This window comes from Erpetoichthys calabaricus, chromosome 11, assembly GCF_900747795.2.
Source record: "Erpetoichthys calabaricus chromosome 11, fErpCal1.3, whole genome shotgun sequence".
NCBI classification, from domain to species: Eukaryota; Metazoa; Chordata; class Cladistia; order Polypteriformes; family Polypteridae; genus Erpetoichthys; species Erpetoichthys calabaricus.
Genome location: NC_041404.2, coordinates 126447645 through 126468455, shown reverse-complemented (window position 1 = coordinate 126468455; position 20811 = coordinate 126447645). Strand labels below are relative to the sequence as shown.

The following is a 20811-nucleotide window of genomic DNA, read 5'->3' as shown; positions in this document are numbered from 1 at the left end:
CTCTATCTCAATTCGCTATTACAAAATCCAACATCTAAGTGTCTTAAATATTTGTATGACAAGGAATACTGGGCTCCTCTCTTGAGGCATTGCAGCCAAACCTGTTATAATATATTGCACAAGCTATTTGTCACCACAATAGTACACCACAGTAAATTAACTTGAGCCATCATTACTTAAACTCATTTATAGTGTTTCAACAAAGGATTGAAGGAGCTGGAGTTTAAAAAATTATAGATTTTTTTAGTGAAAATCAATTAACTGTACATTAATATTCATATAAAAATGGCATTGTTTTAACTTATTTGCTGATGAAGCTGTATCTACCATTTTTTACTTTAAGTGTCAACAAAGTATATAATTTGGCCAGGGATGTCCAGATGTTTGCATAGAACTATAAAAAAAATAATTCATCATTCATTTTATGACCTCTTTATGTAAATGTACAGTCTTCTTCTCTTCCCTTAGGGACACAGAAGAATTTAATCTTAGGAACAAAGAATGTAAACAACCAGTGAACCTGGTCTGAATCACAAGTCTGGATTTGGATTGCAAGACTGGTGACCATGATTCATTTTATCATCGTGGGTATCTCATTTATTACCTTTATTAAGGCAACAATTATTTCATTTTGATTGGATGGTATATTAAAATAAAATAATCAGCAGTAGAACACCACAAAAAAAAATTAGAAACACAACAAACAAACAACAACACACACACAAACACTTTAATAATTGATAAACAAGTGGGGATCATGCAATCAATTAAGTTTTACTGGTTACCTAATAGGCAAGTTGTCCTAATATCTTATTCAGATGGTTCATAAGAACAAACAGACCAGGAAGTAACGTGAAAATGAGATTACAATCTGAAAGATCCTGCTGCAATCTGCACTACACGTAGAGAAGCTTGCAAGGACTAAAGACATTTTAAATTTGAACTGAAAATTTTAAGCATTTAAACTGTAACATAGATTTAAAGAGAAATCAGTAATCCCTTGAATTCGTGGGGGTTAGGAGTCCTGTGAATGAGAAAATCCACAAATACGTTTTGGGCCCATGATTATACAGTATTCTAAGTTTATTGGACTAAACAAAATGCAAATAGTTGTGGGAAACGCAAGATAGAGTGATCACTGTGCAAGCAAATCATGTGTACGAGGCGGGCTGCCAAGACAAAGATGCGTGGTGTCTACCAGATAAAGTATGTAGCTCAGAAGTTCTTTAGTGAACTGTACCTTCGTTACAAAATGTAACTTATTAAAATAAATGTGTGTATATTTAAGGTAGTAAATGACAAAAATGATTAATATTACAGATACAAATGAAAACCAGCAAAATACCAAGCATAAAATGACAGAACACTCATGACACAGTCCAGTTACATTGATGCAGATGGTGTAGTTATAAAATGAAATCTCCTGTGAACACCCTCTTAAAAGTTATGTAAAGTTTGCCCTACCATGATGCTGATATAAGTGAAAATATCGTGATTCTGATGTATGAAAAGATTTGTAGAATTTGGAAGTGCTCCCCAGATGAAAATCACACAAATAAGCTGGTACAGGACAAGAACATAAATCCAGAGAAACTGAAATCCGGTGTAATTACATTCCAATTGTGCAGGGAAGTGCTGAAACAAAAAGACACTAACGATTGGGATCCTACAGGCTTTTTATTATGGCTCATTTTTAAACCTAGCACAGACATCTTGTTTCACACAGAAGCCATTGCGGCAGCTGCTGATTCTGCCTGATGATAAAGTAATCCCGGGGTTGTTATGATTTAAGTAGCGCTGCAACAGCATCACCTATGTTTTTTCACAATAGGTCATAAAGTTTGCATAATAATTTCTACTTAATTATTGCTGACAAACCTAAAAATAGGTGGATCTGTGAAGCGTGAACCCACGATTCACAATAGCCAACCAATAATTCAAATATGAATGTGAATCATAGCTTTCTATATATCATATTACTTGATTTTTCAAAAATGCAATATTTGCAAATTGAATATTGGACACAAAGTTCTATCTTCCTGGTGATACTGTGACTGAAATTAAATCCTGTGGCTCAACATTTCAGCTAAAATTAGGTCTGTGTGTGATCTTAAAAGTTCACATCATTATTTCAAAACAGTGACGATGTATGATAATATCATTGCCTTTTACTGGTGGAGGGGTACGTGTCCTTGGGTTGAGTGATGCTTGTGGAAAGTGTTTACACTGGATGAGGATGTGGTGCATTTTTTAGCTCAGGAGACGGTAATTTTGTTGTTTCACAGACTGCTGCAACTCAACACATATAGAAGCATTAGGTAATGTTAATACAAAAAGATGACTTGGGTCCAAATTCACTTAAAATTGCTACAAATCACAATGTCATACTGACGTGAATAAAATGAATCTGAATGAGTGTCTACCAGCTAGAATTTGTTTTTGGAAAAAGTAACTTTGCATCCTCCGTTCTTTTTCTATCATCTACTAAACAAAAAAAAGCAACTCAGCATGCATTATAGAAAAAAAAAAATCATACTTCGTTGTGTTTGATTCTGCCTTTTTTTTTTTTTTTTTTTTGTTTTTAAATCAAACATGCACAAAAATCACAAAGCAGAGAGTTGATTAGTATTCCGAGCAATATATGATATGCTTGCAGGAGAACAATTGCACGGACTTTAAAAAAAAAAAAAAAAAAAAAATTATAGGCATTTACTCGACTTAGTCAGCACCTTGTTCCTCCTCCCAATTTGGTACTACTTTTATATGATGGGATGAAGGCCTGTACACGTATATATGATATTGTCATGGGTGGTACTCTTGAAGCTTTGAGTGCTGCTTGTACTGGTCTCACTTAAACTGCTGCCAACAAGCATCACCACACTGCCATTCTCCTTGTCTAGTCCCAAATCTCACTGCATAGAAGTATATGTGCACTTCCCATTCAAACTTTCTTTGTGACACTCTGAACAGGCTGCCTTTCCTCAACCAACAACACACTCCTGTTAAACTAATTGTAGCTAAGTGCAGGAATTTAACACGTCTCCTGTTGTGAACAGGAGTGCCGGACAGCTTTCTGGTGAGGCACGCAAGATTTTTAAAAAAGTGATGGCTACATTTTGGCACTTTGAAGAAATTTCTGCAAATGATTTGAGACAGTCGTCATTGTCTCCAGACATAATACCTGGATGATTGTTATAGTGAAATGTAAAAACTGGGTCAATGCTTAATAAAATGTATTATAAAGTAAACACAATGGCTCAAAAAAGCCATTCTCCTCTTCTTTGTCATTTTTGAATAAATACAGTTAACTATTTGTTTTCCCAGTCTTCATTTTTTTTTTTTTTTATAGTTATGAGCAACGCTTAACATACCTGTAAAAGCTTAAAACAGCCAGGTAACTGAGGTATTAGTCCATCCAAGTGGTTTAATGTTTACAACTCTGCTTAGGATTTTATAAAATACATTGGTGATTTGATTTGCTAGTCAGAAGCCGCTATCAGTCATATAAAAAGAAAATTAAAAAAAAGGCAGTAAAACAATTCTGCTGGCTACAGTACCAAGTACATAACTTTATAGTGGAAGCAAGAAACATGTTTTAAATTCTAAGAAAAAAAAGACTAAGAGCTAAAGAGTTTAAGGATTTCTCCACATCCGAGATTGGCTGTGATCAATCAGAGTCACATACAAGTTTCTAAAGGTCAGAAGGGTGATGAGGGTGGAGAGCTGGTACAAAAGCCAGCTGATAGGAAATAAGGAAATCTTATTTAGCCTCATATTAAATTTCTCTTCTAAACTTTATAAAAAATTTTCTTTGTAATCTTCCATTTTTTTCAGTTCTTAAAAAGGAAGTTGTCTCTGTACAAAATAAGATTCAATTCGGATTGCAAAAATTTCACTTTGTAATTAAGTACGTATAATGTAATCAATATCCACTATTGGAATTTATCTTTTTAAAATTTACACTTTACTGTACAGATTCTCCATTCTTATTGACCACAATTATAAAACCACTTTCACAGCTACAGTTTTGTGTGGAACCTCTTTACTGGACCCTCTGGGTTCCACAGAGAAAGAGAGTAAACTCTGTCATAATAAACACGCAGAAACACTCAGCTTAAATATGAAAAAAGCATTTTGCAAAAGAATCTCTGCAACCATGCTCACAACTGGCATAATTTCTGTTATAAAACCAGATAAAATATTACTATAGTCCAAGTTCATACTTTTTGTTTGGTATATAGCACCCCCTGGTGATTATTTTATTATACAAAAGCACTTATGCATGTTCCAAAAATGGTGATTAGCATTTAACAAGCAATGTTGTAAATCATTTGCCATGGTTTAAATCAACAAACTTTCAGAACATATAAAACTATTCATTAAATACAGCAGTTCTTAACATGAAAAAGACCACTTAAACATCCCTGTGTGGAAACACCCTGCATGCACTCTATGAGGACATCATAAACTTAATATGTAAATTATCTCAGAATCACAGGTTAAGTATAATGAAATTCTCTGTAATTACTGTACATGCAAGATCTACTGCTAACAAGAGGGTCATATCAAATTAAGTTTACAAAGGTTTTCTACAAGCTCTCCAGTGTTTATCTACCTATTAGTCATACTGCATTTGAAAATAATGTGGGTTATCAGCTGGACTTTTCATGAGCAAATATTATGGCCATAACTAAGAGCAATGTAATGTCCTAGTGTTGTCAAAAGTATTTTATTATGAGCGATTTTAAAATTATATTTCATCACATTTACTATACAATAAGGCATTATAACTTTTCAGTACTCAATTGAATATATTCATATATTACTCGTCCATGTGCTCATATACTTCTAGCAGTGCTTCAGAGCACAAATTTAGCATGTCACGCCTCATTAGCAGCTCAAAAAGAGCACACCTCAAAGAACAGCACATTGACATGGCTAATCTTTCTTGCAAAACAATTGGAAGTTACAAAGACATCACAGTTTATTTACACAAAAATGCAAAGCCTTCAAAAGTGGGTTAGTGGTCTGTTTGTGTGTTACTTTTCTGAACAATTGTTTACAAACAATCACATTAATGTTTATTTAATGTTTGTTTTAATAGGTTTATACCTATTGCAATATTTATTCAATTAACATTTAATGACATTTGTAACATTTCATTTAACTTCCTCAGTAACAGCTTTTGTCTTCATCCAACTTTTCTTTTCATTGTTTACAGAACTTTACTCTTATCTTTTACAAAATATAGCACTACTTTAAGTATTTACATTTTAAGACTAAAATTGCTATTTGTTTTCATCAATCAAAAGATTTTAATGCATATAGAATTGCAATTCATTTAAAAACATGTTATTAAAGTTACATTATATACTGTACTAGGTATTGAAAGTGGTATCAAATGTCAAAGCTTTTCTTAGTACTGTATTGAAGATTGGAATTTTGGTATTGCGACAACCATATAATGTCCTGACTTAAATCAGAATTAATGCAGCAAGCACTCAAGTATCATGACTGTACCATTTATGGGGGAAAAAGGAGCTATACACAAAGGTGTCACAGAATGTGATAATTTGGGTGGACATTGACGTGGATAGGAATGTCTTTTCTAGGTTTATTTTTGCAAAGTCATATGAGTGTCTAATTCACCGTAGGCTTGCATTAGGCTATAATAATTCCTTAACAAACAAAATGTATTCTTTGCATAATGGAACAGTACAAAACATCTCTAACAGTTAAACTAATCCAGTCATTACTCCAAAAATAAATAAATAGAAGTCCATTGCAAACTCAAATGTATTTACATGTCTATTTCAAAGCACAGCTGGTGAATGACTGTCACAAGTGAAAGAAGCCTATGATTCAACAGTACACAGTGTGACTATCACATGTCCATTGACAGGACAGTTACAGTTCTGATAATGAACCACTCATATGGGATGTGCAGAATTTCAAAAATGCCTACACTTTGATATATACTCTTATCTGAATATGCTAATGCTTTAAATCCTTTTGGAACCTCAGAGATAGCAAAAATCTGAAACATTTTTTCTCTTAGGAGGAGGAGGAGGAGGAGGTTGAGCGCATGCGCTGATAGCTTACTCTACTGCAAAAAGAACTGTGTCACCATACAAATAGTTTTGCATTTAATGCTTAATATATGCTGTTGAAAGATTGCTCTACTAACGCTATAATCTGCATTAAAGATATACAGTCTTACAAACAAATTTAAACACAGGGAAATTAACACACTGTTTGGAATTCCTGTCAGACCATCCCGTATCTTTATTTGTGATATAAAATTACATATTTAATTACTTTTAACACAGAATGCACTCATCTGTGCTGTATTAGGTTTTCATGAGGATTCAATATCTTACTTAAATTATATTTGGAAAATTAAGGTAAGAGAAAACCAACTTTAAACAATGCTGCAGATGAACAAATCAACTGAAAAACTGATAAGCAGTTATAGGAAAATACATATATTATATAAAAATAAAAACAATACAGCTCAGGGATATATATATATATTCGTAGCATTCGATCCCCGCGAGGGGATGCAGGTGAGTGTATACGCCTGATGAGCCCAAATAAGGGCGAAAAACGTGTCGCATACTCTGCATTATTTGACAGTAAACTATGTAACACACACACATTTTTTTTTCAGCTTGTGTCTTGTTCACAGTATAATTATACCTCATACCATCACCACCGAAGGGATTGATAGTGTTGTGCGATATTTTATCTAATCATGCTGGCTGCACAAATATTTGAGTTTTATTTAGTTGATACTGGTGTAAACAAAGGTTTTTAATCCTATAAATAATTTTAAAAATTTGGAATGTTGGACTCACTACTATTCAGCTCTTTGCAGCTCATTTATTACATACGTAGAATAATAGCCATTTATTTTTGGGCATATAATTTAAGGTCAATAATGCCAAAAACTCTTCGTGCATAAGAGATTACTTCAACTATATGGTAAAGAAACAGACTTTCTCCAATATTCTTCCATTACAGAAGCACTTCTTTTTACCACTACATTCAATTAAAAATATCAATATTGATTATATTTAGTTTGGAAATTCTTCATAAAAAAACCATTGATCACTTAAAAGATTAATGGCTAAATGAAAAGGACAGTAAATGCATTGAAGTGTTCAGTTAAACTTTACTTTCTTACCAATTTGCACCTGATCTGCCTGGCTTAGGGACACAAATGCAGACGTATCGTCAATCCATGATACTTGGATATTACCTGCAAGATAGAAAGTTTAGTATTTCAGATGATAATAAAAAAAATAGTCAATAAAACAATGTATTCTAAATTAAACCTTCACCTAATGTATGACCTTGCTATACTAAATCCTTAAAAAAAAAAAAAAAGCAACATTTTACTGAAAAAACAAGTTATTCTTTTGCTTTGACAGAAAGGGAAATTGAAAGAAAAAAAAAGAAACACCCTTAATTTACTTGTTAATGTTAACTAAATATTTTCCTAGAAATTCGCTGTGTGGCCAGCTAAGACAAACATTCCTTTTTTCCCCACCAGCCCCTCAGGATACTTTGTAAGGTAAGTGCAACATCAGAGCTTATCATAAGTGTACTCCTCATTTTACATCACTGTCCAATCTCCGTCACACAAGCTTGAAGTCACTACATTGGATCTGCACGTGGCATGCATTAAAATAAAAAAAAAAAATACAAAAACACCTTGCAGCATGTTCATTTGAGGGGCACATTATCTGACCATAATGAGAATATTATGAAAATACATACTTGTTCTGCATAATTTCAATGTACTTTGTGTATTAACTGCTGGATTAAGCAAGGCTCAGCAAACTCCCATTCCCCCAACCAAGTATTTAACACTGATCCCTTGCACCATAGGCTCTCTTGGTCTGCTGATATGGATACATTATCTACGGGTACTCTGAAGCTACAGCAAGGAGATGCCAGTATGGAGTAGCGCAAACTGATCTTCATGTCCCAGCAGCTGGAGCCCCAGGCCACTTGATGTACCCAATCTATATAAAAGAAGGGGGGGCATAGGCCAAATGCATGTATAACTGGCCTTGAAGGAGGCATCAATTAAAACTTTAAAGAAACCTGATCTCTTCTCCAACCAGAGTCAGAAAACATACGAGACATTGTGAAACAACAAAAAAGTTATTTACAAAGCATTCTTTTTGATTAAAAAAAAAAAAGAAAGTGAAAAATCTGCACAGATAGGAAACAAAAAAAACTTGCCAGCTGCCAAATTTTTTTCTCCCATTAGAAGAACAAATACCTTGTAAATAGCAATAAATCTTTCATTATTATTATTATTATTTCACTTTGTTTTGACTCCCACTGCTCTGCTTTTAGCCGACACCCCTTCCCTTATATAAGCCTAGCATGTGACAACTGAAGATCGGCTTGCACTTTGTGCAAACGGCACTGTCTAATCATCAAATTTGTATTCCCCGAAGATTAGAACTCTGCGAGTGCAATGATAAACATATATATACACATATATACATACATAAATAGTATACAGTAATCCCTCCTCGATCGCGGGGGTTGCGTTCCAGAACCCCCCGCGAAAGGTGAAAATCCGCAAAGTAGAAACCATATGTTTATATGGTTATTTTTATATTGTCGTGCTTGGGTCACAGATTTGCACAGAAACACAGGAGGTTGTAGAGAGACAGGAACTTTATTCAAATACTGCAAACAAACATTTGTCTGTTTTTCAAAAGTTTAAACTGTGCTCTATAACAAGACAGAGATGACAGTTCCGTCTCACAATTAAAAGAATGCAAACATATCTTCCACATCAAATGAGTGCACGTCAGGAGCAGACAATGTCAGAGAGAGAGAGAAAAAAGCAAACAATCAAAAATCAATAGGGCCGTTTGGGCTTTTAAGTATGCGAAGCACTGCCGGACAAAGCAGCTGCAAGAAAGGGAGCAATGTGAAGGTAGTCTTTCAGCATTTTTTAGAGGAGCGTCCGTATCTCTAGGCCAGTGTGCGAACAGCCCCTCTGCTCACACCCCCTCCGTCAGGAGCAGAGAATGTCAGAGTGAGAGAGACAGAGAAAAGCAAACAATCAAAAATCAATACGTGCCATTCGAGCTTTTAAGTATGCGAAGCACCGTGTGGGAAGCATGTCGCTTGACAAAGCAGCTGCAAGGAAGGGAGCAATGTGAAGGTAATCTTTCAGCATTTTTAGACGAGCGTCCGTATCGTCTAGGGGTGCGAACAGCCCCCCTGCTCACACCCCCTCCGTCAGGAGCAGAGAATGTCAGAGCGAGAGAGAGAGAGAGAGAGAGAGAGCAAGAGAGACAGAGAGAGAAAAGCAAACAATCAAAAATCAATACATGTTGTTTGATCTTTTAAGTATGCGAAGCACCGTGCAGGAAGCATATCGCTTGACAAAGCAGCCACAAGTAAGTCCAGCAAGGAAGGGAGTAATATGAAGATAGTCTTTCAGCGTTTTTTGAGGAGCGGCCGTATCCTCTAGGGTTGCGAACAGCCCCCGTGCTCACAAGATATTTGAGGAGTTTTATTTAATACATAATACGCACTCTGGTTGGGTAGCTTCTCAGCCATCTGCCAATAGAGTCCCTTGTATGAAATAAACTGGGCAAACCAACTGAGGAAGCATGTATCAGAAATTAAAAGACCCATTGTCCACTGAAACCCACGAACCAGCGAAAAATTCACGATATATATTTAAATATGCTTACATATAAAATCCGCGATAGAGTGAAGCCGTGAAAGTCGAAGCGCGATATAGCGAGGGATTACTGTATACAATATATTTTCTTTTCCTTTAATATTGGTAGTTTATGGTCATTTTGTTGTTTTTTGTTTCCGGTTATCATTCTGTCCACATCTTTTTTGTTTTTTGAGGCACGATGGCAAAGTTGTTAAGACTGCTGCTTCACAGCTCCGGTCACATTTTTGACCACAATAAATCAATTCAGCATAGTTGGCTGACTCCTTTCCAGGTCTGAGGTACACATAACAGACCATTGCATCATAATAATCCACTCAAAACTAGTTCAGTTCCTCCTTCCCCACTGACTTCAAAATCATTTCACAAAGTTTGTCAAAGTTCCCAAACATTTTCACAATTACACTGAACTCATGGAGTTCGCCAATCACTGCTTAAAAAAAAAGGGGGGGGGGGGGGTGTGAACCCACAAACACAAATCTAGGCACATTTAAAATGGGGAAAAAGTTGTGCACACACACGCATTAATTTGGAGCTGCCAATTAACCTAAAAAAATTTTCTTTTAAAAGAAGTCTATGTCAATCCCTTAACCCAGGGGTCCTCAATCACAGTCCTGGAGGGCCGCAGTGGCTGCAGGTTTTTGTTCTAACCAAGTTACTTAATTAGAAAGCAATTCTTGCCAATATTTTAATTTCATGGCTGGTTAGTGCTTCGACTCTGCAATGTCAGGTCATTCTCATATCTGAGATTTTCTTCCCCTCTCTAAGGATATCATCCAAATGATTTGAAGGCTAAAATGGAGGAGTAATTCTCAGTCCTTCACTTTTTTCTCTTCACTTTCCTTCCAAGTATTTAATTAAACCAAACAGTGCATGATAAATACACACAGGTGGAAATGGTAACAAGCTAAATGGAGAAACACTGCTCTCTTTTGTCATTTGCATGTCATTGCTAATTAGGAGCGATGAAAAACCAAGACTACAGCTGTTTAAGACTAAAATAAGCAATAAGGGTTCAAAATCTTAACAAGCGAGAGAACTAAAGTGAAGCAGAAGTGTTACTTGAGCAATAAGTGCTTTGTATTAAGCAACTGGGTTGGAGCAAAAACCTGCAGCCAGTGCGGCCCTCCAGGACCGTGATTGAGGACCTCATCCTTAACCTTACAAACAAGTTTTTTTAAATGTTTATACTTGGGCGGCACGGTGGCGCAGTGGGTAGCACTGCTGCCTCGCAGTTGGGAGACCTGAGGACCTGGGTTCGCTTCCCGGGTCCTCCCTGCGTGGAGTTTGCATGTTCTCCCCGTGTCTGCGTGGGTTTCCTCCGGGCGCTGCGGTTTCCTCCCACAGTCCAAAGACATGCAGGTTAGGTGGATTGGCGATTCTAAAATTGGCCCTAGTGTGTGCTTGGTGTGTTTGTGTGTGTGTGTCCTGCGGTGGGTTGGCACCCTGCCCAGGATTGTTTCCTGCCTTGTGCCCTGTGTTGGCTGGGATTGGCTCCAGCAGACCCCCGTGACCCTGTGCTCGGATTCAGCGGGTTGGAAAATGGATGGATGTTTATACTTTTTTCATTTGTACAATTGCAGTTCTTTTTATTTTTTCTTAAAGATTATGCTTAACTATAAGCTGCTAATCTACATGAAAAAGATTCAAAAATGCCACAAATGGGACCTGCTTAGCGATGTTCACTGCTAGTATGGCAATTTATTTCTTTGAAAATACACATACAGTGGAACAGAGCTACTAAAACATAAAAGTAAGAAATCCGTTACCATAAGCACTAAAAAGCTGATATAGGTCACTGGTCTTCCATTCTTTGGGAAATGTGACATACAAGACATGATCCCTTTTTGGCTGCACTAGAAGAGGTAAAGAAATAGACAGGAAACCATTCCTTAGTATGTAATCATGAATAGATTTCAGAATTAATAATATCAAAACAACTATACATTTGCAGCTTTATCAGCAATCTGAATAATGTTTGAATTATTCAAGTCTGGACACACAAACAAAACTTTTGTTTTGTACCTTTTTTCACCAACAACAATGGAAAATAAGCAACATACTGTATGTCTGATTTCTTTGTTTCTCAAAGGATATTAAATTGTGATTTTTGAGATTTTTTTCCCCCAATGATGGTAATCCTCGTCTATCTGATCTAGGGACAGCTTCACGCATAAGGGGAGCTTATCCCACTAGATACATTCTTATGCTTGTAAGCAGTGAGTTATACCTTAAAAAATTAGATTTTCGAAGACAACATTTGTAAAGATGGGAATTTAAATCCCATGTTCATCTCCTCAAATATCTGCCCCTATCTGCATTACTAAAATAACATTATGGGCCACAATTAATTCCAATTTACTGTACAACTCAATTTCTGTCTGTAAGCATATATAACAAAAGTAGAATTTTTAATTACTTCAGGGTTGTGCAAACATTACCTCCACCCAAACAAACAATAAAATATGATGTGTCATATGTGCTTTTCAGAGTTAGATAGTAGGAGCTATAACTTTTTAGGGAAATTTTCTACGTGGAAAAAGTAAGTTCACATCAATAATTACTAATGCTTCAGGTACCAAAAATTTGAATCAGGTGTAAGTGATCAGAACATCATTAGAGAGGATCTTGGTAGAAACAAACAATCTTATTTAAACCCTAAGCATTTATTTTGGCTTGCTCTTTGTTTGTTGTGTGTTACACTCATGTATTGATCAAAAGAGCTCTCAGAGGCCTTCAAAAAGAAAAGTTATAGATGCCTAGGAGTCTGGGAAGGTATTTAAAAACATCAATCATTCCACTATTCAGAAGATCGTCATCAAGTGTAGGAGATTTCAAACAACTACAAGCTTCTCCAGCCCGAGGGCAGAACAGAAGATGCTGAAAGAAGTCTCTATGAACCCCACAATTTAATCTTAAGACATATAGGTAGTTCTGGCCATTGTTTATGTTAAAGTGGACATGTCTACCATATATAGTAGGTCTACAATGTGCTCTGGACAGAAAATTCAAATACAGTTATAACTACATAAGCATAGATCTACAGGCTCTAACGCTGCCTCTTTCTAAGAAGATCAAAGGTTTACTCATCGGCGGGTATTGGATCTTATCAAGAGAGGGCTGTATCTTTCAGACTGCACTTTTACAGTAGCTCTTTACCAGAGAGATCTAACCTACAAATGGAACTTGGGCAGTCAGATACAAAAAGAGCATTGTAAAAAGCAAGCCAGATGAAGCTTTTAAAAATGCCCCTATACTTGTGCTTCTGTAGTCAAGTGTCAACATTCTGACACAGCAGGAGTAATGATTATAAGCTAATATTAAGTTAAAAGCCACAAATCACAGAAAAAAACAAAATAATGATCACTTTCCTGTGTCCAGCAAAGTACAGAATGAAAATTAAAGCAATGTTAATGGGTGTTTCCTAAATAGTTCTACAAGGCAATGATAGAAAAACATCCAATTTTGGGAGGACTTTCTCTTTTTTAAGCAAGTTTCTTACTTGCATTAGCTGAAAGCACATCATTGCACAACCTTACAGAGTCTGGCTGAAATATGTTTCATCATTCTAAAATATTAGTTTGTATTATTTGCTGTGCAGCTACCATGTAAGGTAGGCAAATAAGAAAGACATTACAGGGGAGGCGAGTGGTGCTTTACTAGGATTTCCTGTACTTTCTCACTTTCTACATGGAAATCTATAGAGACTGAGAAAAGCATGCAATTCAAATTAACACCAGCTTGTTTATTTGATTCTTTCATCATTAAGATATACATGATAACATTTAAAGACAATACATTCATAAATCAATAGAGCAACAGTACAAATTATTTTCTAATATACAAAGCAAAAAAGTGAAAAAAGTTAAATTTCATTTGAAAAATGAATAACAGCTAAAACTAGCTCATTACTCATTAAATTTAGGTAATCTACTTTTATTTAATAACATGAATCATCTTTTGATTTAATTGTTGGTACTGGACACTCAATTATAAAGTCAAAAATATCTACTCACAGTCAGGTCCACTTAAGTTGAGATAAGGGATATCTATGACTCTCATGAGGAACAATCTGAAAAGTAACTTAACTTGATTACAACTATTGACCTGTAGCACAGAACACATCTTGAGCATAAACAAATTTGCAACAAAAGGCTAAAAGCTACAATTCTTGTTAAGCAGGGTGAAATTTAATAGAAATACTTTAAAAACTCTTTTTTCCCTAGGATCTGGGGTGAAGTCCTGTTCTTCATAAAACCTAAAGAACATTTGTAACATTTTATTCAAAGGATGATACAAAATAAATGTGTGACTTCCAATTTATACAAATAAGTAGAAACACATTCCAGTATAACATAGTATGATTTCTTACAACTTAAAAGCAGCTGTAACAAAATAAAATATTCAAAATGAAACTGTTCTACACTTGTTCCTATAGTGGGAGCACAATATTTAACAGACTAGAAAACAACTACAAAATAAGCATTATGCACAGGTTGAACCAGGAACCATTTGACTAAAGGTATGAAGACTTGCCAATTAGGCCACACCATTAAATGACTCAAATCTGAATGTTTAACCTCAGACACATAATTTAATAAAGTATCTGTACATATTTTACATAAAAATGTATAATTTGTGAAAAATCACAGGCTTACAAGCACCCATTAAGGAAGCATACTAATGAAATACTGGTTTTAAAATTACTACTTCTGCCATTTTTAAAAAACTTAAAGAACCAAATAACTTTGGCTGCCCTTATTAAACTAGTAATTTGGTATTGAAACAAAAAAAACACTAAAATAGAATTTTAAATGTGCAAATTAATTTTCTTTTTGCAGGTAAATTTCCAATGGAATAGACTTTAGTACCTTACATATTACATTTAGGCAGACATTACCTTAAAGGTTGTATAGTCATGTTTTGTCAACTGGAAATGTAAGTTGGTATTAATATAAAAAGAAAGACAATGAGCAACTTGGCACCCAATAATTTAGCATGAGGTGCTGTCTATGGGATGGGAGCTCAGTGTAGGTACTGTATGTGCCAGTGACCTTTGCTTAGGCATCAGAATGGTAATTACAATAATGACCCATGATTTATTATGCTTGTGGTAAACTGCTTACGTTTTTTATATCAGTGTGATTTTGTACAATACATTGTCCTCTACTAATATTGGCACCCTTGATAAATATAATTAAAATCCGCTGAAAAGAAAAAAGTCTCATTCATTGGACAACAGCCCTGTCTTCAGTTGAAAAAGGCATTCCCAGAATGGTTTTAGTTTATGATGTGTGTGGATTATTCCGAAAGTATATACTTAACATTATTTTGGTAAAAAAAAAGGTGTTTTACATGTTTTGGGCATAAAAAAGGAAAACTGACGTGGATTGTGTGATATGAGTGAAGAGAGTTTTTTTTTTTTCTTTTGTCCATTGGTTTGGACGAGACTGTTTTAACAAGTTTCAGCAAGTCAGCGGTTCTGGATTTGTTCTTGTTGTACTTTAAAAACTTTGTGACATCATAAAAAAAAAAAAAAACCATCATAACTTTTTTTTCTCTGAACACACAAACAAGACCGCTTCTATAATGGAATATTTTTGTCTATGTCCCAAGCAACTAGATTTTTCACTGAAACCTTACCTTATTGAACATAAAAGGCAGTCTCTGTCATTCCACATTCATCACACAAACTTAATATAGATTGCTCATCAATACCAACAGGTGACTGAACAGGCCCCTTCATTTATGATAGGTCCCACAGGAACCCAATCCAAATTCAAATCTCTATTTTAAACTACAAGGGTGGCAATAACTCATCACTGAACTTGAGTCACTTCATCCAAGACTGATCCTTTTTACTGTATTAACAAAGATGATTTTTGATTTTTAGATCAATAATAAAAAATTTGGACATGAGGGTCAGTAGGCTTTTCGCCCTAGGAACCAAGTTACCCGAAGTATTCTATAACATTTCAGTAATTATTTACCGCTTTGATGCTGATCTGTCTGATCATTTAATAGGTCATTACGATAGCAACAGACAAGAAGAATTCATAATTAATTGCAGAATTATGGTATTTGAGGGTTCACTCTAGTGTGCCTCTTTCTTTTACACAATTTGGCTCAAAAACTAATCAGCACAAAGTCATGTCATAGCAGGCTTAAGTTTCGAGTTTGGTATTTTTCCGTCCAGCCGTTTTAGCTCTAGACCAGTGTTTCCCAAACTCGGTCCTGGGAACCCCTAGTGGCTGCAGGTTTTTGTTCCAACCAGATTCCTAATCAGTGCCAACACCTGATAGCACTGATCTCATTTAATTAGCTGTTTTTTTTCTTTTATTCGACATTCAGAAAAGCATAGCAGCATGATTTTTACATTTATAAGATATTTAGAAATATTTCTGCTTTTGCTATAGATTTAAATGCTTAACTCTCTTTTGTTGATTTGATTATACTTTGCCCTTTCTCTGTACAGTTTTTCCCCCTTCGTTTTATCTTAATAATGACAATTTAAAACAAGCAGATCAGACACCCAGGCAAACAACACTGAAAAATCAAAGGCTGCAACTACTTTAGAGTCAGACTCACTAAATTAGTAAATAATGGATTAAACAAACAATTAGAACACCTAGAAAAGTACAATGAAAATCAAGGTGAAAATACTGTTAAAAAGAAAAACAAATACATTATTCCTATATTACTACTTGGTACATTTTAATTTTTTTTTTTTTTTTTTGCAAACTTAGGTTTTCTAATTTCTATATTGTTCCCTAAACACAGAACTGTCAGTTCACTTAATTAGCCCAGGAGTTCAATTAAAAACAGAAGCTGGTTGGAACAAAAACCTGCAGCCACAGGGGTTCCCCAAGACAGAGTTTGGGAAACACTGCTCTAGACCAGGGGTGGGAAAAGTCATTCCTGGAGGGCCGCAGTGGCTGCAGGTTTTTGTTCCAAACCAATTGTTTAATAAGAAGCACTTATTGCTCTAGAAACACTTCTGCTTCATTTTAGTTATCTCCTTCATTAAGATTTTGAACCCTTATTGCTTATTTAAGTCTTAAATAGCTGCATTCTCTGTTTTCAATTGCTCCTTATTAGCAATAAGATGCAAATGACAAAAGAAAAGAAACCAGCAGTTGTCCATTTTGCTTGTTACCCTTTACACCTGTGTATATTTATCGTGCACTATTTGGTTTAATTAAATACTTGGAAGGAAAGAGAAGAGACAAAAGTGAAGGATTGAGAATTACCCATCCGTTTTACACTTAAAAGTATTTGGATGATATCCTTAGAATGGAAAAAAAAATCTAGGATATGAGAATGAATTGACATAGCAGAGTTAAAGCACTAACAAGCCATGAAATGTAATTATTGGCAAGGATTGTTTTCTAATTAAGCAACTGGGTTGGAACAAAAACCCATGGCCACTGCGGCCCTACAGGAATTACTTTGCCCACCCCTGCTCTAGACCATTCTCAAGAAAATGACACACAGACAGACGGCATCAAGATATCAGTGTTTTCAGTATCAGGGGACTCTAAAATGTCGAGGTCCATTGAAAACCAGAGATGGAAATTTTTGATGAACCTAAAGCTTTTGCTCCTCCACCATAGATGATAGGTTATGGCGGGTGCAAACCAAAAAAAACACACATGTGTTTTGTATTGCATTATTTACATCATCCACACTAATTCATTTACACCAAAGTGAATAAAAAAATCAATGGCTTCTTTCTTTTTTAAAGAATAGGTCTAGTGCCTTCAAAAGTTTATCAAAAACATTCAACTGCATCCCTCCAATATAATTACACAACAAGAGTTACTGAATATTAGTAAATGTACAAGAAATACCTATATTTTAAATCTTGTGCTCCCAGACAAAAAATTAAGAAATTTGTACTTTCCAGTCACCTCAGATAGTTGACAAGTGAAAGATTTAGCAAACTGTGTGAAGAATTAAGCAAAAAATAAACACATTACTGTAACTCCACTTACTTGTTAAAAAAGGGTTCAATAAGCTTTGATCGCGCTGAAATATGTTGCTTTGGAGGACTGAGAAATGTACCTAAGAAATAAAAACAATTTTATTTAAGTAAAAGTAAACAGTCTTTAGCTTATGACATACACATAGTGCATATGGACTAAAGCAATAATTGTCACTTTCCTAAATTCTTATTTATAGATAGATAAGACTGATAAAAACACTGAATTAGAATTTGTAAACAATTCAGGAACAGGTATGTTTGACAAAGATCAATACTTTGGGTTACAGATAGCAAAAGTAGTAAAATTGTGAGGAATCAACTATAATAATTAACATGATAAACTTTACAAAAATTTGTCATTTTAAAATAATAAGTGATGTATGCCCTGAACAGAAGAAAGTGGTGGTCCAGAAACACACCAAGCCAACTTCACCACCCTTTGTAGGGCTTTGTAATCTTAAGATGATCAGGTGCCATACCAGTGCTAAAGCGCATAATTTTTTCCACCATTCTAAAATACACAATGTTTAACAGTGGCCTAATCACTGTTCATGAGTGAACTCATCACCCTGTACATCTAGACAGCATACAGAAACTATTACAAAGGCCAGTACAATGTTTTCTATTCTGCACATTGTTACCTATCAAAAGATGTTATTCTTAACCGATATAACATACTAGAAAGAAAACCTGTTCCCTCTGAACCATATCGTCAGTGTTGGTGATCTAGAATGCAAAACCTCCTTAGCATTAGACCCGAGCATCACATGGTCTGTGAAAACAGTGCTAAAAGCATTAGTCCCGAGTGTCACTCTGACAATGGTACAGACATGTCTCACAAAAGACGCAAGGTTTACTCAGGTTGTAAAAGTGCCAACAGCGTTAGTGCCACGTGTTTCTCAGGCAACAGTATAGGCATGCCTTGCGTAAGCATAAGGCCCAAGCGTTACCTGGGCAACGGTGTAGATGCATCTTCTCCTAGCCTCATAATGGCATCTCATAAGAAACATCTCTCATCAGCAGTGACAACAAAGTGTATCTGTCTTCAGGCAATGAAATTAAAAATGGTCAGTGAAACCAAAAGTGATTCTGGGAATCCAAAAGTGACACATCACTCTCACATGTGCGGTATGCTGTCCATATGATTATTATTAGTATCATTATTATACTTTCTATACTTCTGACTTTCTACTTTTAGTGTTTAGCACGTTTTACAGTAGAAAGAGGAGATTTAATAAAAATGCAATTTTTCAAGTCAAAAAATGCAATGCTTTTTTATATGAGAAATAATGTAATGCTATGGAAGTTAATGAGATATATGTTGGCCACAATGTAATTGGTGAACTTGGAGGGGAGCAATGGGCTCAATACACTACCCTGAGGGATGCCTGTGTTGAGGAACAATGTGAAGACGGTGATGATTAGTAATCAGTATTAATGAAATAGAATGATGACCAGTATTCCATAAACATATCACCAGTACCCCAATTCACCATTCTGCATTTCAGTCTAGAATAATGGCAATTTTAAAAGCTTTCTTTTACATACACACATACATACATATTATACATACACACACACACACACACACACACACACACACACACACACACACACACTTGTACTATATGTACTTCTGTTTAAACGTTTATTTTAAGTCATGGTGTTTTGGTAAAGTATAAAATTCTTATGACTCTAGTGATGTTGCTTGAAAAGGTACAACTGCAGATTTCAAAGTAATGTTACAGTTCAAATAGGCTCCTTCAGAAATGCAGAATTCCCTTAATGACAATCAAAGAGAAAGTGGAGTAGTCATGGTCAGTAGAAAAAGAACAGCACATTTTGCATTGCCTCTTTCTATCTGTAATGCACACATGAAAATCAGTCATGAATAAAATCGTTCTTTTTCGTAATTGTGCCTCTTTATCCTGCTAGAATTTCTGCCAGAAAAGAACTTCTCTACCCACCTCTCTTTCATATAAATTGAGCATGTGATTTTTTCAAGTGTTTTTATAAATCAAATAACTAAGCATACTTAATGTTAAATTTTAATGATTTATAAGTACTTCCTTCTCAATATAACAATTTCCTTGGGAGATTTTTAAAGTAATGTGGGCTATAGTTATTTATTGTCTAGTCATTGAAAAATAAAATGCATCTGGTAGACAACAGATTGGCATCCTGTACTGAAAAGACACTCACTCTGTTGATGATTGTGCGCTGGGGCAGGTGGTCAAGAATAAACATCTTGGAATAAACTAAAGTGAGCCCTCCTCCCCAACTACCCTCATTTCCAGTGCCTATAAAATATTCACTCCCTTGGAAGTTTTTCCTTTTTATTATTATACAATACCGAATTGCAATACATATTGTTTATCGGTTGATTAGTGTCAAAAAAGACAGAGAGTATTTAGTATCAAAGTTAAAATAGATTACCGCAAAGAAGTCTTAATTAATCAGAAATATAACTGTTCAAGTGCATACCTAAAAAGTTGGCCATGGAGATGAAACAAAGTCCAGTTATATAAGCATCATAGCCTGCCTCATGAAGTTGCTCAGAAGCAGTGTTGTAACTTGGGAATCCTTCTGCACTTTCTGTATAACAAATTAAATACACATTATTAATTTTTATTTTAAAAATAACTTCAAATTTACTTAATGTTCTCAGCACACAAGGGATAACAATAATGAGTCTTTTAAATTGTGTTTTAAAATATTTTTCAGGTTAGACAGAAATTTCAAGGTACAGCGGTTATGCTAACTAATCATTGTACTAGCCAGCTGGGACATGCTATATGTTGATTAGTACATTCAAGTAAGACTTTCACTACTGTACTCTGTATAGTACAATAATAAATGCACTATATAGTAAGGACAACTGTGGCTTAGTCCAGTTCTATTTGATGTTTTTTTTAACAAAACCCTAGGACAAAAGGAATACTGTACCTTACAAGTAGTTGAAGGAAGAATGTGTGAAGCATGTAGCAATGGAACATTTCACAAGTTTTACGTGGCTTATTTTTTTTTTTTTTTTTTTTATTTATATATAAAGTCACTTCATATAGACTAACAAGTGAGGAAACATACCAATATGCAAAATGTA

At 35.1% G+C, this 20811-nt stretch overlaps 1 protein-coding gene across 1 annotated transcript in view; it reads right to left on the bottom strand.

Moving 5' to 3' along the window:
- The window catches only part of parn (poly(A)-specific ribonuclease (deadenylation nuclease)), a 106244-nt gene that overhangs the window by 38322 nt on the left and 47111 nt on the right, over positions 1 to 20811 (bottom strand). Inside the window, exons 17-21 of the mRNA XM_028813872.2 lie at positions 20193 to 20303; positions 17719 to 17788; positions 13741 to 13796; positions 11494 to 11580; positions 7187 to 7261 (exon numbers count right to left, since the gene is read on the bottom strand). Coding sequence (XP_028669705.2) covers positions 7187 to 7261; positions 11494 to 11580; positions 13741 to 13796; positions 17719 to 17788; positions 20193 to 20303 — 399 coding nt within the window. The remainder of the gene's footprint in view (positions 1 to 7186; positions 7262 to 11493; positions 11581 to 13740; positions 13797 to 17718; positions 17789 to 20192; positions 20304 to 20811) is intronic.